General features: G+C 42.0%; 1 protein-coding gene across 1 annotated transcript; it reads right to left on the bottom strand.

The window, feature by feature from the left end:
* Nucleotides 1–2,672: 2,672 nt before the first annotated feature.
* Nucleotides 2,673–16,500, bottom strand: THAP12 (THAP domain containing 12). The gene is given in 6 exon segments (XM_035560501.2): nucleotides 2,673–6,296; nucleotides 6,573–6,609; nucleotides 7,591–7,698; nucleotides 9,297–9,417; nucleotides 16,413–16,482; nucleotides 16,485–16,500. Coding segments are annotated over 6 exon segments (2,301 nt in total). The 3' UTR covers nucleotides 2,673–4,347.
* Between the last annotated feature and the right edge of the window lie 10,448 nt (nucleotides 16,501–26,948).

Genomic DNA, 26,948 nt, shown 5'->3' with positions numbered 1-26,948 from the left:
ACCACAAGTAGCTGTTAGTGAGAAAGACAACGATGTAAATTCTCACCATATGGAAGCGTCCTGTTGCTCCACTAGGAACCAGCCATGAAGCTTGAAATTCCTTGGTTCTGGAAATCAGAGGGGACAAAAAAGCAAGCTGCTGGTGTTAAGTTCTTCCCCCTCAAACACCACATCCCATTGATGGCAGATGCTGAGGTCTCCTACCAGCCAGAATCTACCTACCAGAAAATCTCACTCAGGTTCTGGGGCCGTGCCAGAGGTCTCATCTCACCGAGCCGACCTTCCTGGCGTTCTTCCAGGAGTAAGGAAATGAAGTCCTTTCCCAGATCCATAGATGTTTGCTGGCTGAAGCAGCAGTGACAGAAGCTGGATTTTCGGGCACGCCTGGGGGCTCACGGCATGGCTTTTTAGTAAAAAGGATCGATCCTTTGCCATCCCTGCAAATTTTTGTTATAGGGTGGCTCATGGAGCATATGGCCGTGAAGGCAGCTTTGAGACCATCCTGTAGTCTGTACCCCAAGCACCACGAAGTGGTTGGGAACCTTTTGCAGAACAGTTGCCTCTGCAACACAAGAGCATCGACATTTACTGTAAGACCACTTGGGCATTCACACGGCCAGCTTACTCGATGACACTTTCAACTTTGGGACACTACAAAAGAGAGGAATAGGGCACTATCACCCAATAAATCCTACTAGCACCTTCCTACAAAGGCACTTCCAGAGGTAACCGTGTTATCAGCTAAAACAGAAGACACACAAGCTTGCTACATGAAAATAAATAATAGAAGAAACGGACAACTAGGGCAATAAAGCAGCAAACAATTACTGTGCTACGGAACAAGCCCATCGACTTCCATTTGATTAACACAATGTTATTGTGCACAACAAGGGCAACTTACAATGAACATACACGTATTTTGTAACTGCTGTAGGTGTCTACAGTAATTTCCAGCTCTGTTATTTGTGCTGATGCCTCACTACATATATACATGCACAACAGTGGGGAGAATACTATTCTGTAAGGTTTTTTTTTCTTAGGGAAGCTAGGGAGCATTAGAGGTCTGGATATTATTGAATGCTAAGCCTACTTTGGGATAACACCTATTGTTATGCTATGTTAGAAACTGTTTCCTGAAACCGATCCAGCAAAGAGATTTATTTTCATCTTTTCAGGGTAATTTGGATGTTTCTGGCAACGCTGAGATTTGCAGTGTTTCACAGAAACAGGGTGCAGGGGGAACAGGATAGCTGCATCCAGAATCATTAAGCGGTTCTGGTCCTCTGCTTCCTCACAGCAAAACCTTGGCAGCCAGACAAGAAGTTACAGGATTTCTACAGCCAGTGATAGAAAAAGCACTGCAGGAGACAAAGCTACATGCTACTTTTCAAAGCAATAGTACAGGAATTTTGTGCATGGGAAAAGGAAAGAATTTGTATAGTTTTAAGACAAGCATTGTTTTCACAAAACACCATCAGCTGAGGAAAATCCACCTTTGCTAAAATCTATCAGTCTCTCAGCAAGGATACTTAATATAATTTAAAGCAGACATATTGCTTCATCACATGGAATATTCCAAAAAGCAAGGTCAAAGCAAAGTAAATACCTCGGACGCATCTTGGAAATAGACACTGCCCTGTATTGGTTGGATATTTAAGAGGACAATTCCATCTGTCTCAAGAATCTGTTATAAAACGGAACCAAAAATTATTTTCAGTGATTATTTGTCCCATTTGCAGATACTTCTCTGTCAGTCTCTGGTCTCTTCTGGCATTAATGTTCTCTTTCAAATCGTATTACTGGATTCTCCTTGAGTCACAACCTTTATTTGCACCCTCAGCAATAAGGTGGGAGCCACTATATTTTTGGTAAATGGTTTTCTTCCGCACAGTTCTCCTAAGTTAGAGGGGTACCTACCATTGCAATCTGCTAGCCCTTTGCATCATGCAAAGCCATCACTATTCAGACTTCCTGCTACAGGTTAAGTGATGCACTGAAATGCATTAAAAAAAAAAAAAAAAAAAAAGGGCATTCAACAGCAAAGAGATAATTCAAGAGGCCTAAGTAAGGAGCTTTTGATTGATTACAGCAGCCTAAGCATCTCTGTGAAAGGCAGCGCAATGATCAAGCACAGCAAGCAATCGAGGCGTTTGGAGCCAGCTAATTAGCAAAGCTAGCCACAATTTGGCTCCAGAAGATTTTGGTAGCTAAAGGGGCGTTGTACAGCATTTCTCTTCTTTAATTTGTCTCAGTGCATCAGTCAAAAAGGTCTCATTTACATAGAGTCTTCAACTCCTTTGGCCAAGTAGATGGCACTGGGTATCAATTTGCCTTCTCTGACTACACCCCCTAAATCCGGACTCATCCAGCCTGACCGTACCAGCTGCACTGCAATATTTGTTGTCTCCGCATCATCAGTGATGAAAAGTAGACAAACTGGAACAAACACAATCAGAACAAACCAGAGATCAGCCTTGGAGAGGACTCATGAGGCTGACCATCTCGTATCTCAGAGGCCACGACCATCTCACATTGCTGTGTTCATTCAGCAGAGGAACTCAAACACTCCCACAGTGGAAAAGCTTTTTTTTGTTATTATTATTTTAATTAAAATCGTAATTGAGATGTTCTGTTTTTTTTTAAAAAAAAGAAAACAACACAATCTTCTGTCTGAATTCTAATTTAAAATTTTCTTTTTAATAGAAGTAACAGATTATGTCTATTTTCATATAGTCAAAGGAAAAGAACAAGCTATTAGTTAGGACACTTTTTACTGGTTGAGGCAACAGTTGCATTAACAGGAAAGCATGGTAGTTAGAAAGCAAATACAAAAGCGTTATCTTTTCTTCCCCTGCTATTTAAAGAGTAATTTTTAACTACTGCTATGTAAATAAAAGCTCCTGAAAGCATTTCTTAAGATGTACGCAGTCACTTTAATATCTAAGTTTACTGTAACTAAAGTGTTTTGTTTTCTTTTCTTTAAATTTATTCTTATTGTTTGACTGTGCTAATACCCTAAGAGTTGCATTTTATCCAAGTCTCTACAACCAGTTTCCTGTTGCTGGGGTTTTTCTCCACTGTAACGGGAAAGAAAGTACATAAAAGGACAACTAAGTTATAAAATTGGCACGCATCAGAATAGCTGCAAAACTGCTAACTGCTCAGCCATTTCAAATGTAAGCCATTTCCACCTGTCAGTGTTTCAGTTGGACAAAATTTCCACAATTAAAAGCTCTGTATTTAGAACCATCTCAAAATAGTTTAAAAAACCTTCAGCAGAAGGAACAGACCATAAGCAATATTACACATTTTTTTCCTGTGTCTTAAGATAATGTCACTCACTAGGATTGCAAAAACAGTCAAAACTAAAAGGTACCTTACAAAAGCACAGGCATTCTTAAAAAGGCACTACTTCACTAATAAATTCAATACTACGTAAAAAGCAATTCACATTTTATTTAAATTGCATTAAACTGTACAAAAATGTTTTATTCTTGCCAAAAATAACAGCAATATTTTCAATCTTCTAGACAAACAGCAAACTCTTATTTTATTCTTTCCTGGGTGAGTTTACAATTAAACAAACAATAAGATGCACATTTTTTGCATTGAACAAACAGACTTCAATGTTTTTTTTGGAATAATCTTGATTTTTAGTGTCTTTAAGGAATTTCATTACTCTTGCCATGCCTGTTAAAAGCCTAAAGAAAAAGGTTGTGTGTCTCACACAAAGGAATGTAAACAGTCAAGAGATTAAAGAGGTTGACTCTTCCAGTGAAACCTTAAACGTACCTCTGTACCACCAACATTCACTTTACGCAAAGAACAGTCCACAGCACGAGGCTTGTGCGGTTGCTGAATTCACTCTCCAAAATGCCAACTGAATACACATCAGTTAAAGACGAGTTTACCAAAAAAAAAGAAAATTTCTAAGTAACAGAAGTGAAATGGATTATACGTTTAACATTTTCAGTTTTTTCTTACCCTAATTCATGAGCAAATACGTAACAGCCCCATCGGATCTACAATCACCACAACGTACTTCTGCCAAGATGCAACAAAGTAAGTACCTAGTTAAGTCGATCAGATGCAGAAAGCACTTCTGCTAAGAGCATGGGCTTATTCTCAGGCTTGTTTGTTCACATCACATATTTAATGCAGACTAACAAAACATAATTTGGGTCACGGACCACACCTTCTTAAATCTGAGACCTAAAATGGAAACACATTTGCAGTAATTTATTTATTTGTGTGTTTATTTATTGGGATTTCAAAGTCTTTTTTTCTTCAGCCTTGAAGCTCAATGAGCAAAAAGCTGTTTCACCAGACTGGTTAGAGCTTAAAAAATTAAGCATCTTTTGTTACTTCGGAGTTGTTTGAGGGAAGAAAGTCTTCTTGAAATTCAACTTTATCTGGATAGAGTTTAATGTAGGTGTCCACCATTAAATCTAGGTCGTGTTTTATATCAAAGTTTATGTTTAACAAAGCTAGGTTGCTTGACCTTTGCTCTGTCAAGGTGTTTTTCAGGTATGCCTTTAAGCGCTTCCGTCCTACTTCGTATTTCTCATTCTCCACCTTCATCACTGGAAGTATGGACAAGACTTTAAGCAACGCGTATACGTTAGGGAAAAACTTTATGTCAGGCAGGTGAAGTGCTTCATAAATAGTAGATGGAAGTTCAATATCTTTCCCTCGGTGCTTCCACTTGATTCTCCAACAATGAAGTTCAGCAGAAAGCGTGTCCGGATTAGGTAAGTCATTTTTGTACATGTCAGCGTGATGCTCCTCGGACGTATTGAATTTGAGCTGACCCATGACTGAGGGCACTAACGATAAACATTTAAGAGCTTTTAAATGTTGTTCTGAGAATATATCTTTTAATTCTTGAATTATATGTTCCAATGTGGGGATACTAAGGATCTCCTTGTAGTAATTCTCTGATGTTATCTCAGAGTCCAAGTTACCTTGTTGTGCTCTGCGAAATTTTCCTGGGAGTTTAATTTGTACGTCCAGTTTTGTAGCCAAATTTGTTGCTTCCTCAAACCAAAATTCATGGTAAACGTCAATATTCTCCACCACTTCGTTCAGAGAATGCAACACCGCTGTCAAGCTGCTAGCTGCAAAGAACACATCTGACGTTTGTCCCTGGAGATTTCTTCCAAATGCTCTCGTAAAAGACAGAGCATTTTTCAGAATTACAATAGTCACAATGAAGTCAAAATCCGTTATTGCGCTTGAAAGTACAAATGCTCGACCAGCAATAAAGTTGTTCCACCTGACAGTCGAGTCACTGTTTACCGCATCCAAACACAGCACCAACGCTTGTATGAGGTCCACTAAAACCTCAAAAGTATCGTGCCTGCCTGTCCACTGAGAACGGCAGATCTCCTTCAGCTCATTGCTCTTCTCCTTATTGTTCTGAAAAAGAACAGAAATTGTATTGTCCAGTTCTTCCAGCAATTGCGGGGACTGACGAAAAAGGCAACAAACTTCCTCGATTGTTCCCAGTGCCGTGGAAACTCCAACAACAGGAACGGATTTTGCCAACCAGACATTTAAGGCACAAGAGGAACACAGCGTATACACAGCTTGCGGATACTTCTCCAAGAGTCTTGTAGCCACAACTTTCATTTTAGAAGCAAACCCGCTGGAGACAATGTAGGCTTGACCTCGACAGTACTCCATGTTTAGTCCCCACTTTTCAGTAATAGTCGTATGGAACTTAACAGCTAAAATGTCAGGATCAGCCTCATAAGGTAAAAACCCAATGAATTCTTCTCGTAGATTATGAGAATCATCAACAAATCTCACCAAGACTGGCAAGTGTTCCTCTCCTGCTATGTCTACCACTTCGTCAGTAACAATAGAAAAGAAGTGCGAGTCTCTTACTTCCCTCAGTGTCTCTTCTCTAATGCAGCTCTCACAGATCTCAAGCATTTGTTTCTGCTGAGTTTTTGAACAATACTCCAGATTGACCGCAGTCATCTCAAACCGTTTCCTCAGAACTTCATCTCCAGCATTTATTCTACATTCCAGCAGAGCCTGAAAGTTATCTGAGGCAAAAATACCTTCTGGAAGCTCATCAGCATTATGGCCATCCAGGGGAATATTTTGTTTACCCATTAGGATCAAAATTTCAAACAAAGATTTAAGGTAGTCTTTGTTTTCTCTTTCTTCCAGTGTTAAAGGAGTGGCTTCTTCTTCTTGCTCTTCCCCGCCTTCCTCTGAGACAGTGTTTTGTGCATTGCTTTCGTTCAGTTCTTGGGTTGCCTGCTCCCGTTCAAAAGCTTCATCAACTACAAAACGTAAAATACCGTAAGTGTTAAGATAACACGACTAAAACATAATATTTGTTTTTCCCTACTATCCCCATTACCATTAAGTTACTGGAGTTCAGAGGATGTTTCCAGTTTAAAAGTGAGTAATTTGGAATGAGTTTAGACTGGCTACTTGAATCAAGCAGCAACTCAATTATCCTCCTGCTATACATAAACTTACAGTTACATATTCTACGTTATGTTGAAAAACTTAAGGCTGATAAAGTTTTTCAAACAATTATTTTGCTCACTTACTCTTTTGCTGCTTCAGTGTTCTTATTTCATCTTCACTCTTAAAAAAAAGATAAAATTGATGTCAATGTCTACCACATGACCTTAAGATACTAAAACACATCAAGGTCAGATACAAATATTGTAGATGAGACCATTTTCAGGTTTTTAATACTTATTTTAAAAGTGCTAGAAGGTCTAAGAGAAGGAAGTTCTTTAGGTAGTTTATTGCTGTCACAACGTAACTACTAACTACACGGGAATACTTTGTTGCTACTACTAAGCTTCCCATACTTGTATTAGGAGTTTGTTGAATCTGCATTACGAGCAAACCAATTTCATTAAAGAATTCTATTTCAGTAGGAACATGCACTATGCCAACAGAAAGAACTGTCTTAATTGTTTCCTAAGATTCAGTTAAACAACATACTTATTAAACTCATGAAGAAATATTTAGAAATCATATTTCTCCGACATACAAGCTGAGTTTAGGAATTGAATTCCTCTTAATTTTCAATATACTTAAATCCAGAGATCTATAGACGTTTTGTGTAAATGACACAAAATAGCCATTGACAAGTCACAATTCCACGAGAAACTGCTTGATCTTGGTTTTATACATGGATCATCTTTTGAGAACAATAAGCTAAAACATGCATGTCTGAATTACTGCAGACTTCAGAAGAGAATCAGGCAAACTGAAGATCAGAGTCAACATATAGCAAGAATTTCAGGGTAGCATGCCTAAGTTGTATTCAGTTAGCGCTGCATCAGCAAGTAAAAGAAAGTTATGCACTTGCTTTCAAAGACAGGATTAGCTCTCATTTTCCAGATTATTTCATTAAACTTTTCTGAGTAGGTAAGAGTTCTATCAGTGTAATATTTGGGTATTTAACTTACTATCAGCAAAATTATACTAGAATAGCAGCACAGAAACTGCAAACACCCAAGTGCTACGTATTGTTAGACATTATGTAGGTTCATATGAACTTACTTGCCTTCACTGTTTTAACATTAAAAAAATCGTACATTAAAAACTCACCAGCTCTTTTATCCTTTTTCTATGTCTGCTGTGGGGATTGTTCAGGTGACTTGTAAGATCAAATATAGTTGGCACGGCATTATCCCGTAAAACTGTTCTGTAAGGACTCTGTGAAGAGACATCTAGATTAGCGATGCCTTTAGGAAATGAGCATGGCCTCTGAAATTGTGTTTTTCAGACAGCATGTACAAAAAAAACTAGGCCTCTGTGTAATTTCATGTTTTTTGTGCAGTGCATACAAAGAGCATGGCCTATGAAATTTTGTGGGTACACAGAATTTTTTTCCTGTTTATTATTTTCACTTTCTGATGCATCAGAACAAATAGGAAGTTGTGCTATGCAATTCACATTTTAGGGATTTAAAGAAAACACTGAAAATGAGAAGAGATTAAAAAAAAAACACAAAGCACTACTACTTTTTCTTCCCCTTTGTATTCACATCACAGATCCTCAATGCCATAATTTCAATTTACTTGAATATTATGATTTTCTAAAAAATAAATATTCAGGATATACAGACACCTATGCATCAGAAAGGAAACATTTTATTACTAGTGCTTTGTTTATCATCACTTGATTCACAGTTCTAGAAATAATCACACAAGCATTTCCACAATGAAAACATTCAACTGCTTCTTTACGTCAAATTATGCATATCCACAAAAAACTACAGTGAACGACCATATTGAAGGAAAACACATCTGTCAAATGAGTAGCAGGAAGGCTTCCAGGTGGTCATGTAAACGTTTCTAACAGTTAAAAGTGTTTTAAATAAAACGTATTTGAATATGCTGTGAACTTGTGTCGTCTAAACTGGACCGTTTCCATCAAGTACAGACCTTTGACTGATCGTGTTTCTACATGTCATTAGACTGAAGTAGATTTCAAACAGAGTTTCACAAAGCTTCATTTCAGATTCAGAATTTCTTCCAACATTCATCTGTTGGTTTGTTTCTGGGAAGCTGGCTAATCAGAGACCCTGTCATGTGTAATACCAACAGGAGCTCCAAGTTTGACCTATGTATTTTAATTACCCCACAGAACTGCCTTTGTGTCTTTCAGCCTAGAAATCAAGACTTGGTACAAAGCCACAAATCCATCGTTTCCTACTGCTAAGCAAGCTATTAAAATCAGCATCATTTTAACAAGAAGAATTGGAAGCTATTATTTCATTAACAGGAAACAGTAACATGACTTAACTGGATAAAATATAGCAGGAACCAGAAGCTTGACAAACGTATGGTGTGTTTAAACCTCTTGGCCACAACCGAGTGCAATTTAACTGAATCACACCACATACACACTTCGGTAACAGCACATTAGTGATTTTAAATAATGAGGGGTATGCAAACTTACATTCTTGCACTGAATACATTATATAATGTTGTAACATCTAGTGACAGTAAACAAAATAAGCATGGTTTTGCAAGAGGAAAGAACTGCAATAAAGGCCACAAACACATTAAACCAGCACAAACAGTTTCTCTTCCCAAACTGCTCATTTCCACCTCATCCTTTGTGCCAGTACAAACATCTGTGAGTCTGTGCGGTGCCCTGGACCACGACAATGATGTCAATTAAGACTAGGAGATCATTTTCCCAGGGACCACTTACCCAAGGGATCAAAGATTAAAACGCAGCATTCTGACTAAAAACCTTAATTAGATTTTGCAAGGTGCAATAAACAAATGCTTGGTTTTACTTACACTTCTACATATCATAGAAGTCTCAAAATGTTTAGCGCATAGTCTGTAGTGCTTGTTGAGTTGATCTGGAGTTTTATCTTCCAAATCTGCCCTTCGACAGTTCTCCACCCATCTTTGACATCTGCAAGTAAGCAAAAAGAAAAAAGTTTTTAGTTTAAACAGAACGCCCTACAACTTCAAACCTTACTCACAACTGGAGTGTAGCGATCCCTGCCCTTCATGCAGGGCTGAGGAAAGCTCTGTGCACCTTCCCCTGGAAAGTACCATGGCATCTTTTTAAAAATCTGCTTTTCTCCTTTTGTTCGCCATTTAACGCCACCCAGCAAAGTCATGAATCTTTTCCCTCTTGCCTTTGCCTCATACATACAACATTGCAATGCAATTGCTCACAAAAACCAGCCATCTAATTCTTGACAAGAATTATATTCAAAAAAAGCTTGTAGACTAGATAGATACAGCCATAGCTTTTTAATACCACTATGAAAAGTTACCTTTTCTACCTACCTTTCAAAAAAAATGAATTTTTCCTTTTCTATCCTGATCACCTGGGAATTTAGAGTTGATTTTCAAAAGATGAAATAATAAAAATTCAAAAGCAACCATTCTACAGACAGCGAAGTCTGAAGTAAGTTTTCATTAGATTTTTATGACATTTATTTCTGCTTTAGATTAGTTCTCTGAGATACAACACAAAGCTAAAGGAACATTTTACCAAGTAATAGGGCTCCTTTTAGATACGCAAGATAATATTTCTTCTGGTGAGTAAACGACTTTCAGTAATTGATGCGAGTGTATTAGCCAGTTTATATTGCCCCCAAGGGGGTCTGCACAGTTACCTCTGAGCAACACCATGCACAAACTGACTCTGTACAGCTACTCCAGTACAACTCATCTATTTTATCTGTGCAGTAAATATACACATATAAATTAACGAGATTCCAGCAGCCATTAATAGCTCGGTATTTGAAAGATAAACCCAATCATTTCCATCCTGCAAAAATCATTCTCTGAAGGGGCGTTATTGTCACGTACACGGACCTTGTGGTATCACAGATCGACCACAACAGCACATAAGGAAACAAAATTGAAAACACAGATGATTAAAACCTTCACGTGAATGTAACTGATGATTTGCCCATCGTTCTAACTGTGTAATGAGGTTGCATAAGCTCCTGTTCCTTCTAGGCTAAATCTCTCCCCAGTCAAACTCAAGAAGGCCAGTGACAGCTACATTGTAAAGAATCATGATGCTATCACAATAACGCTACAGTAAAAGTGAGGAATTTTCATTATATTCTTACTGTACTTTACAACACATCTCTTGGCTACATACTTTTCGGCTTTTCAACTCAAATTTCCCATATTTTATATATTTTTAATTGGTACACGTTGGCAATGTCCACGAAGTTCCAGGAACCCGCTCAGAGAAGTCACACAAACAGTGCTATTTCAGCAGGGCAAAGTGGGGGAGATCTTCCTATAACCCAGTCATCGCTGAAATTCATGAAACTGCACAAGGTATTTAAGTTACTTAATCCACTTAAAAACAAAAATTACTCTTAAAAAGAAGGGTTCTTAGCTAAGAAATTAATAGAAGCTATGAGAAAGTAAATCTGTTATCCTTTTCCGCTGCAAACTTGGAATTATTGCTCACCAGAGCAAGGAAGGAGAACAGTAATTAGTGATTTTTCAACAGTTTAGGGATGAAGGACGTTTCTCCAGGTGTTTTGGTGGGCGGCCCAAATGAAGAAACCCATAGCTCTGCGTGGATTCACGATCACATCTACTTTAACTGAGTAACTAAAGGACAACTGTGCAAGTGAAAAAGGAATCTTGGATCCTGATCCCTGCACTGTTTGTGCATTGTAACTTTAGTTCACACAAAACATAAAAATAATACTGGCGACAAGTACCATAAAACAGGGATAACTTTTAATAGATTGTTATTGTAGATCTACACATAATATCCTGAATTATGGCTTAAAAGAGAAATATATTTTCTTGCTCAGCCTTTTGGCAGCACAGACCTTGCACTCTTGCATTCTTCATTTCACCAAGCAGTATAAACATGGACCTCTCACATGGGACACCTTTAAAGCGCAGGTTATACTGAATCTGGCTCTAGTACTTTCTGAGCAGTTGCTCCAATTACGAGCCAGGTAATTAAAAGTAATCACACTGGGCTGCCACACAGGCTGATGAACCTTCCTATAGTCAGTGGTGAAGGCTTCAGTCCAGAGTGGTTGGTGTCCAGAACAAGAGCTTGACCTTGGCAGATCTTTTACCTGCCTCTCTCCACGGACTCAGGGAAGCCGTGGAAGACCACCAGGGAGCAAAGTCAAAGCTCCTCACGTTACAACTACTCCTCTGAATCACCTCCTGGCAAACCCACGAAAACAAACTGGTGGCAGCAACGGTGTGTCTACAGCACACATACCAGAACTGACACGTAGTAGTTGTGGACAAAGTCAGCCCGAATCCCTTCACCTTCAATGTCACTGCCATTCAGAGAACAAGTTAAGTAGCTGCTAGTAGCAGCTAGGCACCAGATCAGGCTCGTGACTGATGGTAAAAGATACCAAAAACTCCTCAAAGGGGTCTCAGGAAATGAGTTTCGCAAAGATAAAATCAACCTCCAAATACACCTCTCCCTTCCTGACTTCTCCAGTGACATTAGAGCAGCTGTGGCTGCTGCCTTCTGGGCTGAAGTCAACTCCGAGCACAGAGTCCCAAAGAAGCCTTGGCACGTACAGCCCGAGTCTGTGGATCCTGATCAGGCACAGGCACCAGGCTCCTCACCCCACTGGAGCAGAAGATCAGTAAATGGAGCTCCAGACGTCCAGGAAACTTTACTGGCAAAGGCTGGAGTGCTGATGTTTTCTCAGGTAGCCACAGGACGAAAAGGAGATGGTGGAGGTTATATGACTGGACCCAAGAATTTGGCACCTCAGTCTCATTACGAATTTGGCTCCTCAACAAATTCTCTCCGAAGAATAAGGAGCAGAAGAACAAAGGAAAAGGAGGTCAGATGCCTGAAAACACGCAGCGTAGCTGTGCATGGTATTATCCAAACAGCAATTAGAAAGATTTGAGAATAAAATTAGGTACAAAACTTTCTTCACTGTTTAAGCGTTCAACTAACACACGTTGTACACTGGGGTGTGAGTGCTTTAGTTGCAAAATATTTCGCAAAAATTAAGATGCATTTCAACGCAATATTTTGCACCACTCCTTAGATACCACTCATCAGTTTTATGGAGGTTTCCTTCAATCACAAATTTAAGGAGGTTTCCTTCAATTACAAATTTAAATAAACTTAACATATTCAGAGATCTGCTGACACCTGGTAGAAGCTCAAATGGCATTTTATTTAGGTGCAGATAGAGTAAATCACTTATATTACCTTGGCGTTGGTCAACGACAGCAGAACAGCATCTCTGCTGTGTTAGAGAGTATCTTACATTTTGTTCTAAACATACCTCACCTCAACCTGCCACCATGAAGAGTCAGAATCGCAGGTGGTGGTTAAACACAGATCCTACTGTCTGCCTGGGCTGCACGAAATGATAAAATACCCATCCTTATTGGCATAACAGAGGCTACTTACTTACTTACATTCACGTTTGATGTGAAAATGCTACACACAATCCATTAAATGCAGCTGGTTCTTTTCCAAAGCCTAGCCTGTGCACCTGCTCTTGCTTTTCTCAGACAGCGACAATCAGTGAAGCCAGTCTTAAGTGACCGGCTAGCTCTCACAGACCTGCTAACGCTCCAGAGATCTGACTTGGTTAGAAATGAGGAGACATTTCTTCTCAGCAAGAGCGGTCAGGCGTTGGGACGGGTTGCCCAGGGAGGTGGTGGAGTCCCCGTCCCTGGGGGTGTTCAAGGCAAGGCTGGACGTGGTGCTTGGGGACATGGTTTGGTGGGTGACAGTGGTGGTAGGGGGGTGGTTGGACCAGATGATCTCGGAAGGCTTTTCCAACCTGAGTTATTCTATGATTAGAGCTGCTTAGCACTGAATTGGAAAAAAATAAAGGCAATTACTCAGTTACTGTAAAAAAAAAAATGAAAGCAGTAAGGTAGTACAGACGATTCACCTAGGATTATGTATTTCTTATCAATGATTTTTTTAAATTAAAAGTTTCAAAGACGCACTCAAATTCTGTTATGCCCACCATTCTCGCTGTAAGCTGCCAAGAGCAAACAACACATTTTTGGCACGAGCTATTTTGCTCCCCCTTCCAGTTTGACCTACAAGGATAAGAGGTCTGTACGGCAGCAAGCAGCACTGGAAGGCCACAGCAGTAACATTGCCTGACATTTACAGTTAATTGCAGAGCGGTGCTGTAGTTCACGTAGGCAAATAAACCACTACCTTCCTCCAGCCTACAAAGACAGAACGTTAACAGGGTTTATCAATCTTTAAATGGTAATAGTTAATAAATTCAATATATGATCATTTTGGACATTTTACTACAGGTTTGAATGAGAAAAGTATAAGATATTAGGGAAAAAAATGTAGATAGCATTGAAAGAGCGTCACCTTTGCCACTGCATGTTTTTAAGAGCACAGCAGACAAAAAATGCTAGAAAGAGCTTAGGTATAGCTTCTCCTTCCTTTGGAAAGAAATGGTCTAGATCACCCTTCAGCGTCGATTTTATCTATTTTCTACTACTCCCTTACAGGAATGTTAATCTTTTTAGCCTGAACTACTTTACGGGGATTATAAAGTAGTCATGAAAACAGAAAGCACGCCTACCCGTACCAATGCCATTGTAGAAACGTAAGCCAGTACACCCTTCCTAAAACCACGTCTGTGATCCACTTCTATGGATGTTTCATTAATTTATGTTGTTCAACTCAATGTAGGTGGTGCACATTTTGGATATATTTCTGTCACAGTACCACAGAAAACGTTCAAAGTGCCTTTCAGTACAAATATTATGAACTGTAGGAGATATTTTCTTCATACAATAAACTTATGCATTGGCCAATTTTGCCCAACTTGACATTCCTCAGATTTTGCAGGAAGGACTCCTTGCAAATTAAGCCTGGAGTTCAGACAGCACCAAAACTCTTCAGTTCTGCACAGCCTGCAGTCATTCCTTTGACTGTGTAAGAACCTGTGGCTCTTAAAGGATGGAGAGTTGAAACAGAAAATGCTAGGAGTAAACCATACAAGTGAAAGGTTAAGAGTAGGCAATCAACCATGTTGATTTCAGTTTTCATTAAAAGCATAAACATGTGCAATGTGGATTGTACTATGAAGCCTTGCAGCGTACGGGCATCATAAGAGGTTTAGCACAAGGCACTGAATCCACTCAGGAGAGCTTGACAATGTCTTCGAACCCACAGGTTTCATAACCAGCTACTACCTGTATGACTTTTTGTGCCTTCTTGTGAAATCACTTAAACAGGGGACGGTTTCAGAGCAGTTATGTACCCACAGCTCACAATTTCTGAAGTGCTTCACGCGTGTCAAGCACCTCGAGGAAACCAGCAAGTGTCACGTATCAGTCACTGGGAGGTTCAGCCTTAATTGCCTGCTGTTAGAGAGAACTGACGCTGCTTTAGGGAGGACGCACCTTCCAAAAGTGTGAGGAGCAAGTGGAGTCAAGAGGTGTCAGCTAGACATGGTCAGCTGCTACCTCGGAATTTCTACACCTAAATGCAGGATTTATTTCTTGCACGTGCCCCACTCCTCTCACACACTGTACCAGCCCACCTCGCGTGGGCCATCCTCACCACGTGCCACCTCCCCAGGGCACCGAGGGGCTTCCACCACCTGACGCAGCGCTGGCCCTGTTCCTGCACCCCATCACACCCACACGTCTGTCCCCTCAGACCCCATGTCCGGGCACCCCCTGACACCCAAACACCCCCTTCACAGACCCCCCCACACACAGCCAGGCACCCCCACACAGCCTCAGTCCACCCCCCCCAATAGCCCCAGCACCCCCTCAGAGCCTCAGCTCCCCCCCACCAACAGCTTCAGCTTCCCCCCCTCACCCTTGGCTCTCCCTATGACCCCCTCACAACTTCAGCTCCCCCCCAGCCTCAGCTCCATCCCCCCCAACGGCCTCAACTCCCACCATACCCCCCCCACAGCCTCAGCTCCTTCTACAGCCTCAGCTCCCCCCCCAACAACTTGGGCTCCCTCCCAAGCCCCCCCCACAACCTCAGCTGCCCTTCCCTGATCCCCCCAGCCTCAGCTCTACAACTCCTCCCCCTCACACCCTCAGCTCCCCCCCCAACACCTCAGCTCCTCCCCCAGACCCCCCAAAATCTCAGCTGCCCCACAACAACCTCAGCTCCCTCCCACAGCCTCGGCTCCCCAATGCCCCCCCCCCAACCTCAGCTCCCCCCTAGCCTCAGCTCCACCTCCCCACACCCCCAATGCACTCAACTTCCCCACACCCCCCCCACACACAGCCTCAGCACCCCCTAGGCCACCCCCCACCCTCAGCCCCCCTCCCATAATCTCAGCTCCCCCTACTCTCCCCCCCCCCCCCCGAACAGCCTCAGCTCCCCCCAGGCCCCCCTCACACCCTGTTTCCCCCAAAAACCTCAACTCTCCCTACAACCCCCCACAGAGCCTTAACTCCCCTCAGGACCCCCCCCCCCAACACCCTCATCGCCCCTCAGACCCCCCCCTCACACCCTCAGCTCCCCCCCCAAGCCTCAACTCCCCCCAGACACCCCCCCACACCCTCAGCTCCCCCCAGACCCCCCCCATACACCCTCAGCCCCCCCACATACACCCTTAGCGCCCCCCAAATCCCAGACCCCCCTTCACCCCCTCAGCCCCTCACCCCCTCTCCCCTCACGGGGGGGGGGGGGGGGGGGGGGGGGGGGGCACAGCGGCCGCCCCGGCGCATGCGCAGCCGCCCTCCCCAGGCCAGGGGGGTCCCGCAGCGCCCCGCCCCGGGCACCACACCGCGGGCGGCCTCCGCCGGGAGCCCACGGCCTCTCACAGCCCCCTTTTTATTTCTTTAACACCTCCCCCCCCCCCCTTTTCCTCCCGCTGAGGTGAAGAGGAGGAGGAGGAGGAGGAGGCCGGGCTGTGAGGGGGAAAAGGAGGCGAGGCCGCCCCCCACTCCCCATCCCCTCACCTGACGGGGTCCCGGGGGAAGCGGAAGAAGGCGAGGTCGGACTGCGTGCTCTTGCGGGTGCAGTTGGGGCCGCGCAGAAGTTCGGCATGGCAAAAAAAAAAAAAAAATAAAGACAAAAAAATAAAATAAAAAACCAAACAACCCCGCGGCGATAGAGGAGGGGCGGCGGCCCCTTTAAATCCGTGGGGGGGGGGGCGGAGGAGGTGGAGGAGGAGGGGGGCGGGGGGGGAGGGGGGGGGGGGGGGGAGCGGCTCCACACTGCTGTGAGCGGCCGGGAGGATTCACCGCCGGGACGGGGCGCGACGGGGCCGCCTCCTTCCCACAAGGCCCCGCGCCGGCGGGGCGCTTCCCGCCGCGCCGCGCGCCTGCGCGGTGGGGACGTTGCGCGGAAGGGGCGCGGCGCATGCGCGGAGAGCGCGGGTGAAGGCAAGGGGAGGGCAGGGTGAGGGCAAGGCTTGTGTGGCGATGCGCGGGGCGGGGGTTAAAGCGGTAATTAACGCTTCATCGGTCGTTAATTAACGCCGTAGGCAGGCTTGCGTACCACATCTTGCTGCTCCGAGAGTGTGTAGGCCTGAGGAAGACCTTAAAACTACCAGGACTGCTGAGGCACAACGGGGTCCAATGCGTTAATTCCTCATTAACAATAAAGTTGGGCTCCTGAGGTTTATCTCACTAATGGAATTCACCCATTAAAGTCATGAAAGTGACTTTTAATACTGAAAGAAGCAGAGTTGGTGGTGGTCAGTTAGCTCATCCCGGTTACTCTTGCTTCCCAGCTCCTTCCATTGGCTGGCACAGCCTGCTTTCCCTGGGAGGCAATTTAATTAATTAAACTCCTGCATTCACTTAACTCTGGTGCCTTCAAGAATCACAATGCTTAAAATCAAGAAATCTGCACTTGATACTAGATAAGCTAATTTATTATAGTTTTAGCTAGATTATAGTTTACAAACACAAACCGTATAGACAATGTAAGTAATACTCAGACAACATAAATAGTGTTTATGTGTAACATTGAGTAAGTTTACCCTAAAAATGAACTTAAGTTGTAGAATGAGGTCATAACCTTTTTCTCTTGTGTATCCTGTTTTGTCTTTTAGGGAGGTGTTAATCCACAGCCTGGACTGATATTGAGAGGAGCCAAGAGCTGACAAAGAGTGTTATAAGTAATAAAGTATATAAAACAGGGAGTATACCTACTGTGAAGGCTTCATCAGCTCTCTCACAGGCAAAAATGAAACAGAGCTGAGAGAAAAGAAAAGAAAAAAAAAACAGGAAATAGAAAACTAGATAGTTAGAAGAGACTCATTCACCAAGTATAGCCTGCTGGTAATTTGAGGAAGTAGACCCAGAAGCTCTGACATGTATAAATGGTGATGTCAAACAAGAGTTGTTTTCAGGCACAGTAGTACTGTTCTGTAAGAGTTCAGTTTGATGTAGACATCTCTTACGTACCTTTAAAGTCACGTAAGAAGAATCCTGGCAAGGAGACTTAGGGGGATTATGGAAGCATAATCTAAACATATGAAATAGGCAAAGAATGTGTCTTTCAAAACAGTGAATAAAGTTAAAAAGACAAAAAAAAAAAGAAAAAAAAACATTTGATTCCTTTTGGACAGCCTCAAAACCTTTCAGCTTATTTTGTTACTGTGAGTAGGAGAAAAATTGTCTTTTAGGTAAGGAAACCTTCAAAATACTCTTCAAACTAGGAAAAAAAAACATATATTGTTGGACTAATTTCAGTAGCATGAATTTATTGGCGTGTTCTTTGCCAGAATTCTAGCTTAGCTCTGATTGTTCCTTTTGAGTAGTTTTGAGTAGTCGATTTAAGCTGATGCTAAAGATACATTTAGCTGCACCTAATTGCTCTTGCTTCTCTAGACAATCACAATATGCATATACTGTGAACATTGTAAGCGAATTAATCAGGTGAGAAGTAACTTTCAAAAATACACTCATTTATCTTTGATAGGTCAGTTTTAATTCAGGTAAATTTGTTCTTTGATTTCCTGTGCAGGTTGCATGAATGTTCTTGCTCATGCAGGAAAATGCGCAGGAGAGAGCAGGATCATTTTTGGTTGCAGTAACAGCTTAGGAGCATGAATGTATAATGTTAAGGTGAAGCTCCCTAATTTAAAAACGCTTTTAATACTTGTTTCAGTATGAAAAAATAATTCTTCCCCGTTAATTAATAACAAAATTGTTAGTTTATTTTACCCAAGAGCAAAGGGCTTTTTTCCCTTCAAATTGATTCACCAAACAAAGGAATTGTGTGCAGAACCTCCTGAGGATTCTGAAAAGCCAAACTAGAAGATTATAGTGACCGCATTAAAAAGAAATTAATCCTGGCATGTATTTCTAAATGGCTACTTCCCATCAAAACTTCAGTTGATATTCTATCATTTCAGTCACCATAGAAGCATGTTGTAGCTGTTACGTTCTGAATGTGTATATATATGTATATAGGATTTCCTAATTAAATGGATGGAATGGCTTATGCTTAAAGTTAACTTATTGAAGTTTGCTGGATGGTACTTTTATAAGGAGAGTAATTTTTAAGTGATTTCCATTGAACGGAAACAAAAATCAATTGTTTAAAAAAAATATTACTCAAAGTATGTTCTCTTAAAATCAAATTAGTTTACATTGCTACTTAGTTGGAAGTTCCAAAAATTAGCTTCTGTTGTAGAGTACAGACATCACTGACCTTTTCTGAGTAGCCTTTGAAGACTACGTACATAATTTGTATGCTGATGATTTTTTTAAACCTCTAGATTATTCAAGTGTTGTTCGCAATTACATTTCCAACCTTGTCTCCATATTTTGTTTACATTGAATAGAGATTATGTACTGTATTAGTAGTGTTATGCAGATAATCTGTATCATCTGGATAAATTATTAAAGGAATTGTGTGCATACTGATTTTTAATTGCTTTATTTCTCCTCTGTTTAAGTCAGCTGTGTCTTAAATCCAGCACTCCATGTAACATTACAGCAGTTGCAAAAGAATCTCTTTAATGTATTTCTGGAAATGAGCTGGATGTCTCTTTGACAAGACGAAGCTTAGTATGCCTTTATTTTCTAATAATACCATTCAAGTGTGATTGTGGTGTTCTGCAGGCTTCCTGTTAATAAACGTTGTAAAATTATTTGCAACAGAATATTTTGGTCTAATTTGCTTTAATGATTCTTTGTTACATAATCCGTCACAAGCCCTACAGCCGCATTGTTGGGATGACCTGTCTGTAAGAACTGAAGAGACATCGGGTTAATCCCATAGATGTATCTGTGCTCCCTTTGAGACACGCTGAAATTTGCAATGGCAGGATGAAAAACAAGATCCTCGTGTCTAGGGCTTGCTTATGATTTTGGAGAACTGGAAGGCAAAGGTGGGGAATAACCCAATTCTTACGTACAAGAGGACCTCTGAGACCAACCTCTGTAACTGTAAATTGGAGTAATGCAGTATCCTGGCTCCATCATCACAGTTAGCTTCTTGCAAATGACAATTACAATATCTATGATTACATTTTAGGTCATCAGACCCATTTTCCATTGCGTTTTCCTTGTTTTACTGGCATCTATTTCATGGGGTCATTGCTGATTCAAAGAACGCTGGGTTTTGTAGGTTTAGTATCAAGTCTTCGATAACGAGAAAATACAGAGGGTGATTGGCTTTGTGCCACTCAACTTTTAAGCGAGGGTGCCGTCTGTGTCAGTAAGGGTCTGCCAAAATAATGCGATTTTGTGTGCTGGCAAAGCTTTCCAGATGACCTGTACTAAGCTATTTACTCCAAGCTGCCTGTATTCTGCACTACGGCTATTCTTCCCCACGTAGGAAGCAGCCTTCTCAGTTATACGAGCTGCTCTGTGCTCAGTCTTCACTTCCACCTCAGCTGCTGCAATTTCTGAAGCGCTCCTCCAGCCAAAGCAGATGATTGCAACGTTCTGTGCTGCTCTGTGGGCAGCGCACGCTGGCGAAGCCGTATCTAGCTTCCTGGCAGAGATGCACAAAGCAGCAACCAAGCAAATTCCTGCCCATCTGCCCCTGTGCGGAGGCATCCGTTTTTAATTGTTGATGCTAACCTTAATTTACAGCCCTTGTTTCCTCAATACATTGTCTTGATTGCACAATATATTGATATGAGTACATAGAGACAGAAAAACTTCCAAAACAAATATTACCTAATCGGGCACTGTCGGATGTGTGTTTAATATGTGTACCACAAGGTATGTTGCCATTTGGCCAAGTTCTTTTCTATATCAGCATGAAGGACTTATATATATATTTCATTTCCGTTTATACCATTGTCATTTCTATCAGCATGCAGTGCAATAATGCAAGTCATCTTTTATTTTCCCTGTTTGTTTGCCCCAGCCCAGGAGTGGCAGGCAGTCTGTCTAGCTGTGTGCAGAAGGCTTGCTATCCGGCGGTGTTAAGACCATCCTCTTAAAAACTAAATGCTTTCTCCCAAAATTTCGGTGCCGAGTACATAGTGACAGAGAAATTTTGCATCATCCTGGTTTGCAGACTCTGCACCAACGTGTTTTTCTTTTCCATGGCTCTTTTTATCTTGAAACAATACCGTGTGTTTAAGTAAACTTTCATTTGGAAGGTGTTCTGGCATGGGATCCTTCAAAATTGCTTATAAACAGTTTATAAGCGATCATATTGCTAGGAAAAATAAGGACAGTGGCTGTCCAGATAAAGAAATGCCTGGTGTCTTTAGCCATTAGGTATTGCACTCTGTAACTATTTCTCCTATTGTCAATGGAGCTGCTTTTGTTGTCCAGTCTCTGTAACGTGATCGAATATATCCTTTACGGTGGATACAATCCCTTGCTTCTCCAGCATTCTAGCAAGGCGCATCTAGCCTTGTAAAAATATTTATGTCTAAACTGGGAACAAGTCATTCAATCACGAGTTGACTTCAGCTTAGAAGCAATGCCAAGTGTGCTGGGTGAAAAGTGCAACTGGAGAGAAGGTGCAAGCTTACCTAAAATACAACGCAGATCAGTTGCTATAGTGGCTGAATTCTGCTGCATACTAATCTGGGTTAAATTCCCTAAATTGCAGCTGTGTTACCCATAGTTTGCAGTAGGTGTATGTGGCCATAGGTAAGGACAGGAGTTACAGTGTACCAATAATTTTAATACTTTTATTTTTCCCATGCTTTCTCTCTTGAGAATTGCCTTTGCTCCTTTATACATTCTTAACACATACTGAATGCTACAATGAGAATGGAGATAAGCATCCATCTCTCTAGATTGCAGAGGGCACTGACTTTAATCTGCTCTTTGACATGCTGCAGAGCTGACACAATGAAGTTATTTTTTATGTTATTTCAGGTTATATAATCAAATTTTTGCCTCAGTGTAGCAAAGTGTTTAAATGGGTGCTTAACTTGATGCAAGGTGGCGTTTGGATGGGTTTAAATCTTGCTGAATTTCGCTGCTTTCAGCACTGAAGTTCTTAAGACTTACGATTTGCAAAATAAATATATGTATTGAATACAACATGTCTTACTTAAAATAAGCAAAAATCTCTATTAACTGGCAATGCACAACTACCTTCAGTGAAAGAAGGTGAAATATTGTTACAGATTTAAGTACATCTAGTCCTGGGCCCACAGTGACAGTCCCTGCATCTGACAAGGCTGTGTATAAAAGGACTCCTCTGGCAAGCTGCCAGCGCCTGAATGTTGCTGAGGCTTCTGTTCTTATCTTAGCCGGGAGAAAAATGTGACGGGAAAGGGTTTAAGGAAGAAGAAAGAGTTTAGGAGTCTAAGGGTGAGGGAATAAAACTAAAATGGAGATGCTTGTGTTAGGAAAATGTATCAAGTCACTAAATAATCTCTTAAGAGAAGTGCAAACTGTTGGCTAGGCCGTTTAATGTGGAAACAAAATTGACCAAGAAAGGATTTAACTTTTGTTAGAACCTGGGCTGACTGTTCCTCTCCTACACAAAATATAGAAGATATTTTAAAACATCTTTAAATTCCCTAAAATTTTAAATTCTCCATGATGTTGCATTTATCTTAATATAAGAGTGTAGCGGGTTTTTGGTTGCTAACAGACTAATAAAACTATTTTCTTGGTTTTCCAATTTTACTTTTGAACTTACCAGCATGAAACTTGAAAGTTGAAAATTTACAATTTACAGCAGAAAAGCAGCAGCTGCAGTAGCTGTGTGTGTTTGTCATGTAGCAGCGAGCTGATTTGCTTCTGCTCTACCCTCAGAAGACTGCTCTGAAGAAAAAGGGTATTTCAGAGTTTGTAGGACTCCGGTTTTAGCTTGGATCAGTGCGAGTCTGTCAGCTGTGTGCCACAATGAGAATGGAGTTTGTAGCGGCGTGAGTCAAGGTATAGTTAATAATCCAGCAAGAGCTGCAGTGAGGCTGCTGTGCTCGTTTCGTATGAGCCCCCAAAGAGCTGAGAGGAACGGCTTTGCTGCTGGTGGCCTGGGCTGCATACAAATTGCATTCTCCAAATGAAAATCACCATTTCTCCCTTGAGCTGTGCCATCTCACTGCCGGCGCCCCGAAACTACAACGCGTTGTTTTCTCCCTTCCATTGCCTTACATGCTAGAGGGAAGTGTAGTGAAAACACAGATTATTATGTAAGCTCCCAGAAAGTCTGTAATTAATTAGACCAGTGCCTGTAATTGATGAGAATCAAATTATTTAAACTAATAGGGGATCTGAGGTTGTTAGGTCCTGGAGAATATGAAACAAAGTAGGAATTCTTGATGGTCACTGTATTTCTTACTGGAACTGTTTCTTAGGGGGAACAAATTAAGCTTAAATACATATAATTGAGCAATTTCTTTAAAAGACCGGCAGTTTGCAGTTATCAATGATAATGCATGGCTCTTGTATATCAGTCTGCCATTAGGTTTTAAATTCTTTATAAAAGCAGGAAACAGAAAGGTGAAACAACTTGTCGGTGGGTCCCCATCAGATGAAGAATACTCCAGGTCCTAATGAGCTCCGGTTTTATCTTTGTCAGTTGGCTGTAATAGGAAAGCTAACAGCAAGCTGTTGTTGACACATTTATACCTAAGGAACCAGTTTTGTACGACCAGCTCCTGAGTCACTTGTTGAATTTGGTTGGACAGTCAGTAGATTTACTGCTTATCCTGGGGCAGAACTGGCAGGCAGCACAGTTGCATGAGTCTTGCAAGATTAGGAAATAAGGTGAAATGGAGCTGCTGTCAACAAGTTTCTCTGTCGTTTTCCTTTTGGAAAAGTCAGAAAGTGCTCTGTAATTTTGGGTCTCCTTAACTGGTGACTCAGTCAGTAAGAGAGGATGTAGGTAATGCGAACTAAGAAAGTGATTCACAGAACAGATCATCTTTGTGGAACAGGTCATCTTGAGTGCAATCACATGTGTGCGAGATAACCAGGGGATCCGGCCCAGCCAGTAGGGGTTCGTGAAAGGCAAGTCCTGCCTGACCAACCTCATCTCCTTCTATGAACGGGTGACTCTTCTATGAACGGGTGACTCTTCTATGAACGGGTGACTCTTCTATGAACGACGACGGAAAGCCTGTTGACGTAGTCTACCTAGACTTCAGCAAGGCCTATGACACAGTCTCCCACAGTAATCCCTTGGAGAAGCTGGAAGTCCATGGCTTGGACAGGTACACGCTTTGCTGGGTTAAAAACTGGCTGGATGGCTGGGCCCAGAGAGTGGTGGTGAATGGAGTGAAATCCAGCTGGCGACCGGTCACCAATGGTGTTCCCCAGGGATCGGTGTTGGGGCCCAGCCTTTTTAATATCTTTATTGATGACTTGGATGAGGGAATTGAGTGCACCCTCAGTAAGTTTGCAGATGACACCAAGTTGGGGGGAAGTGTCGATCTGTCAGAGGGTAGGGAGGCCCTGCAGAGGGACCTGGAGAGGTTGGATTGATGAGCAGAGGCAAGTGGGATGAGGTACAACATGGCCAAGTGCCGGGTCCTGCACTGCTGATTGATGCTCTCCTGAACATGAGCCAGCAGTGTGCCCAGGTGGCCAAGAAGGCTGACGGCATCCTGGCCTGTGTCAAGAGTAGTGCAGCCAGCAGGGCCAGGGAGGTGCTCGTCCCCCTGTGCTCTGCTCTGGTGAGGCCGCACCTCGAGTGCTGGGTTCAGCTTTGGGCCCCTCACTACTAGAAGGACATCGAGGCCCTGGAGCATATCCAGAGAAGGGCTCCGAAGCTGGGGAAGGGCCTGGGACACAAGTCCTGTGAGGAGCGGCTGAGGGAACTGGGGGTGTTTGGGCTGGAGAAGGGGAGGCTCAGGGCAGACCTTATTGCTCTCTGCAACTGCCTGAAAGGAAGGGGTGGGGAGCTGGGGGTCGGCCTCTTCTCACAGGTAACCAGTGATAGGACCAGAGGGAATGGCCTCGAGTTGTGCCAGGGGAGGTTCAGGTTGGAAATAAGAAGACATTTCTTCACTGGAAGGGTTGTGAAGCATTTGAATGGGCTGCCCAGGGAAGTGGTGGAGTCACCATCCCTGGGGGTGTTCAAGAAAAGTCTGGACATGGTGCTTAGGGACATGGTTTGATGGGTTACATTGGTGGTTGGGGGACATTTGGACCAGATTATTTTGGAGGTCTTTACCAAACTTAATGGTTCTATGATTAACATTTGGAAGGCAACTAAGAATATATATAAAAAAAATGCTAGCATTTTCACATTCTGCATTTTCTTCTTTTACCCACAATGAATGAGTCTGTTTCATATGAATTTACTGAGAAAATTTCACCCATGAGACATTTAGCCATGTTTCTGTGCTAATGAAGTCTAAACCACCCTGTCTTTATTTTCATTTTTTTAGTATATAATTGGAAGACTCTTGACATTTTGTTCATCAGACGTAAAGAAATGCCATCAAGTATTGGTCTCATTTGAGCGGACTCCCTGGATCGCTAAAATACCCTGTCTGCCTCCGTGCAGTTATTCTGAGTCAGGGTAGCCTCTTATGCTTTTCAGGATTCATTATTTGTTTTCTTTTCTTCCTTGTCCACAGTATCTCAGCCCCTCATTGTTACAGGTAATGGACAATTGATTGTAGCTGAGTAGGTGGGTCTGAAGTAAAAGGAAACTGTGCTGCTGTAACTACAGGCAGAATTTGGCTTTCAGACTTTCTGGACCTCTCCTGCATACTTCTGTGTCTGGGTCTTTATTCTTAATGAAAATAAGAAGTATTCTTGGAAATCGTGTTACGACATCTGTGAAAACACGGCAGTCACAGCTTCAAACACTTCATACATAACTGGCTCAGGTTTTACATCTCTTTGTTCTGTGCACAGAAGGAAATGAAGCACGCATGATTTTCCTGAGCACATACATATGTACTCATGTGAGTGTTGCTGTGCATCTGTCTACCTCGCCTGTAATAACCCGATCCCATTGGCCAGTTTAATCCTCATCTGGAAGAAAATTAAAGATTAAAGATTAAAAAATTACCTAAGCTATCTCATCAAGTTTAATGAAACTGCTGATCCAGGCTGAGAAAACTTATTAATATTGCTTTCTCTGAGAAAAGGTGAGCTGTGTTGTTAGAAGAAATTTCTCTGTAGAGCGTGTATGAGGACAGAGTGCATTCATAAACACACAAACTTCAAGAAAACATCCATCTTACAACTTAGTAGAGATATTTTGTTAAAAAAAAAAAAGTTTAAGTAGTTTCTTGCTCAGGGAACAATTTACTCTACAAACTTAAGGGACAGCTGTTAAACACCTCATGCAATAAAAATGATTCTCTGCTAGAGCATCACAGTTATGACTGATGAGTAAACCTCAAAAGGGCTATATTATTCTGGGAAGCACTGTTCATACTGAACAGAATAATTGTACTGAAAGTCACGTTTCATGACAGGTTTGCAGTGGAGCCTCTGACCTGCAAAGGAAAGGTGCAAGTTCCAGCACCATCCTTCTCTGCGTCTTCCTCAGCTTTGTGCAAAGCTTATGGCATTTGGTTTTGTTAGGTAATATTCTGCAGGGATGATCCTATTTGCCTTCAGCCAGTTCTTGTTTAAGAAGGCATTTAAAAAAAAAAAAAAAAAAAAAGGAGAAGGAAAATTGTTCTAGCTCTTCCATACCATTCAGCATAATTATTTTCAGGTACTTGAGATTTATACTGCTGTGGAGAACAATAGGAAATTGCAAGTGAGAAAACGTTCATCAGTGATCACAGGGAAGAAACTTTTTTTTTTTCTGTAGTTAGGTGGAAATAATAGCACTTGCAGATCTGAAAATAGGTGTTGCTGATCAAAGCGCACCATTCGCCTTGTCTTCACCTCGGAAAGCTTCCAGCTGTTTCTGGCCCTCTGAAAGCAAACTATAAAATAAGATTTTCTTATTTTCTCACTACAAAATGCAGGCAAAATCTAGATTTGGGCTGAGCCTCAGAGATTGCTCATTTCTAGGATTTTTTTTTTTTTTTCCTGGAGAACTACGGAAGACACCGTAGCCAGCATTTACCTTGTGGCCATTGACACTGAGAATCCTTCCTTGCAGCGCTGTGAAGCATACCAATGAGCCCTCCT

The sequence above is a fragment of the Cygnus atratus genome, chromosome 1, assembly GCF_013377495.2.
Source record: "Cygnus atratus isolate AKBS03 ecotype Queensland, Australia chromosome 1, CAtr_DNAZoo_HiC_assembly, whole genome shotgun sequence".
Lineage (NCBI taxonomy): Eukaryota > Metazoa > Chordata > Aves > Anseriformes > Anatidae > Cygnus > Cygnus atratus.
The sequence above is the reverse complement of the archived record's forward strand: the minus strand, read 5'-3'. Positions and strand labels throughout refer to the sequence as shown.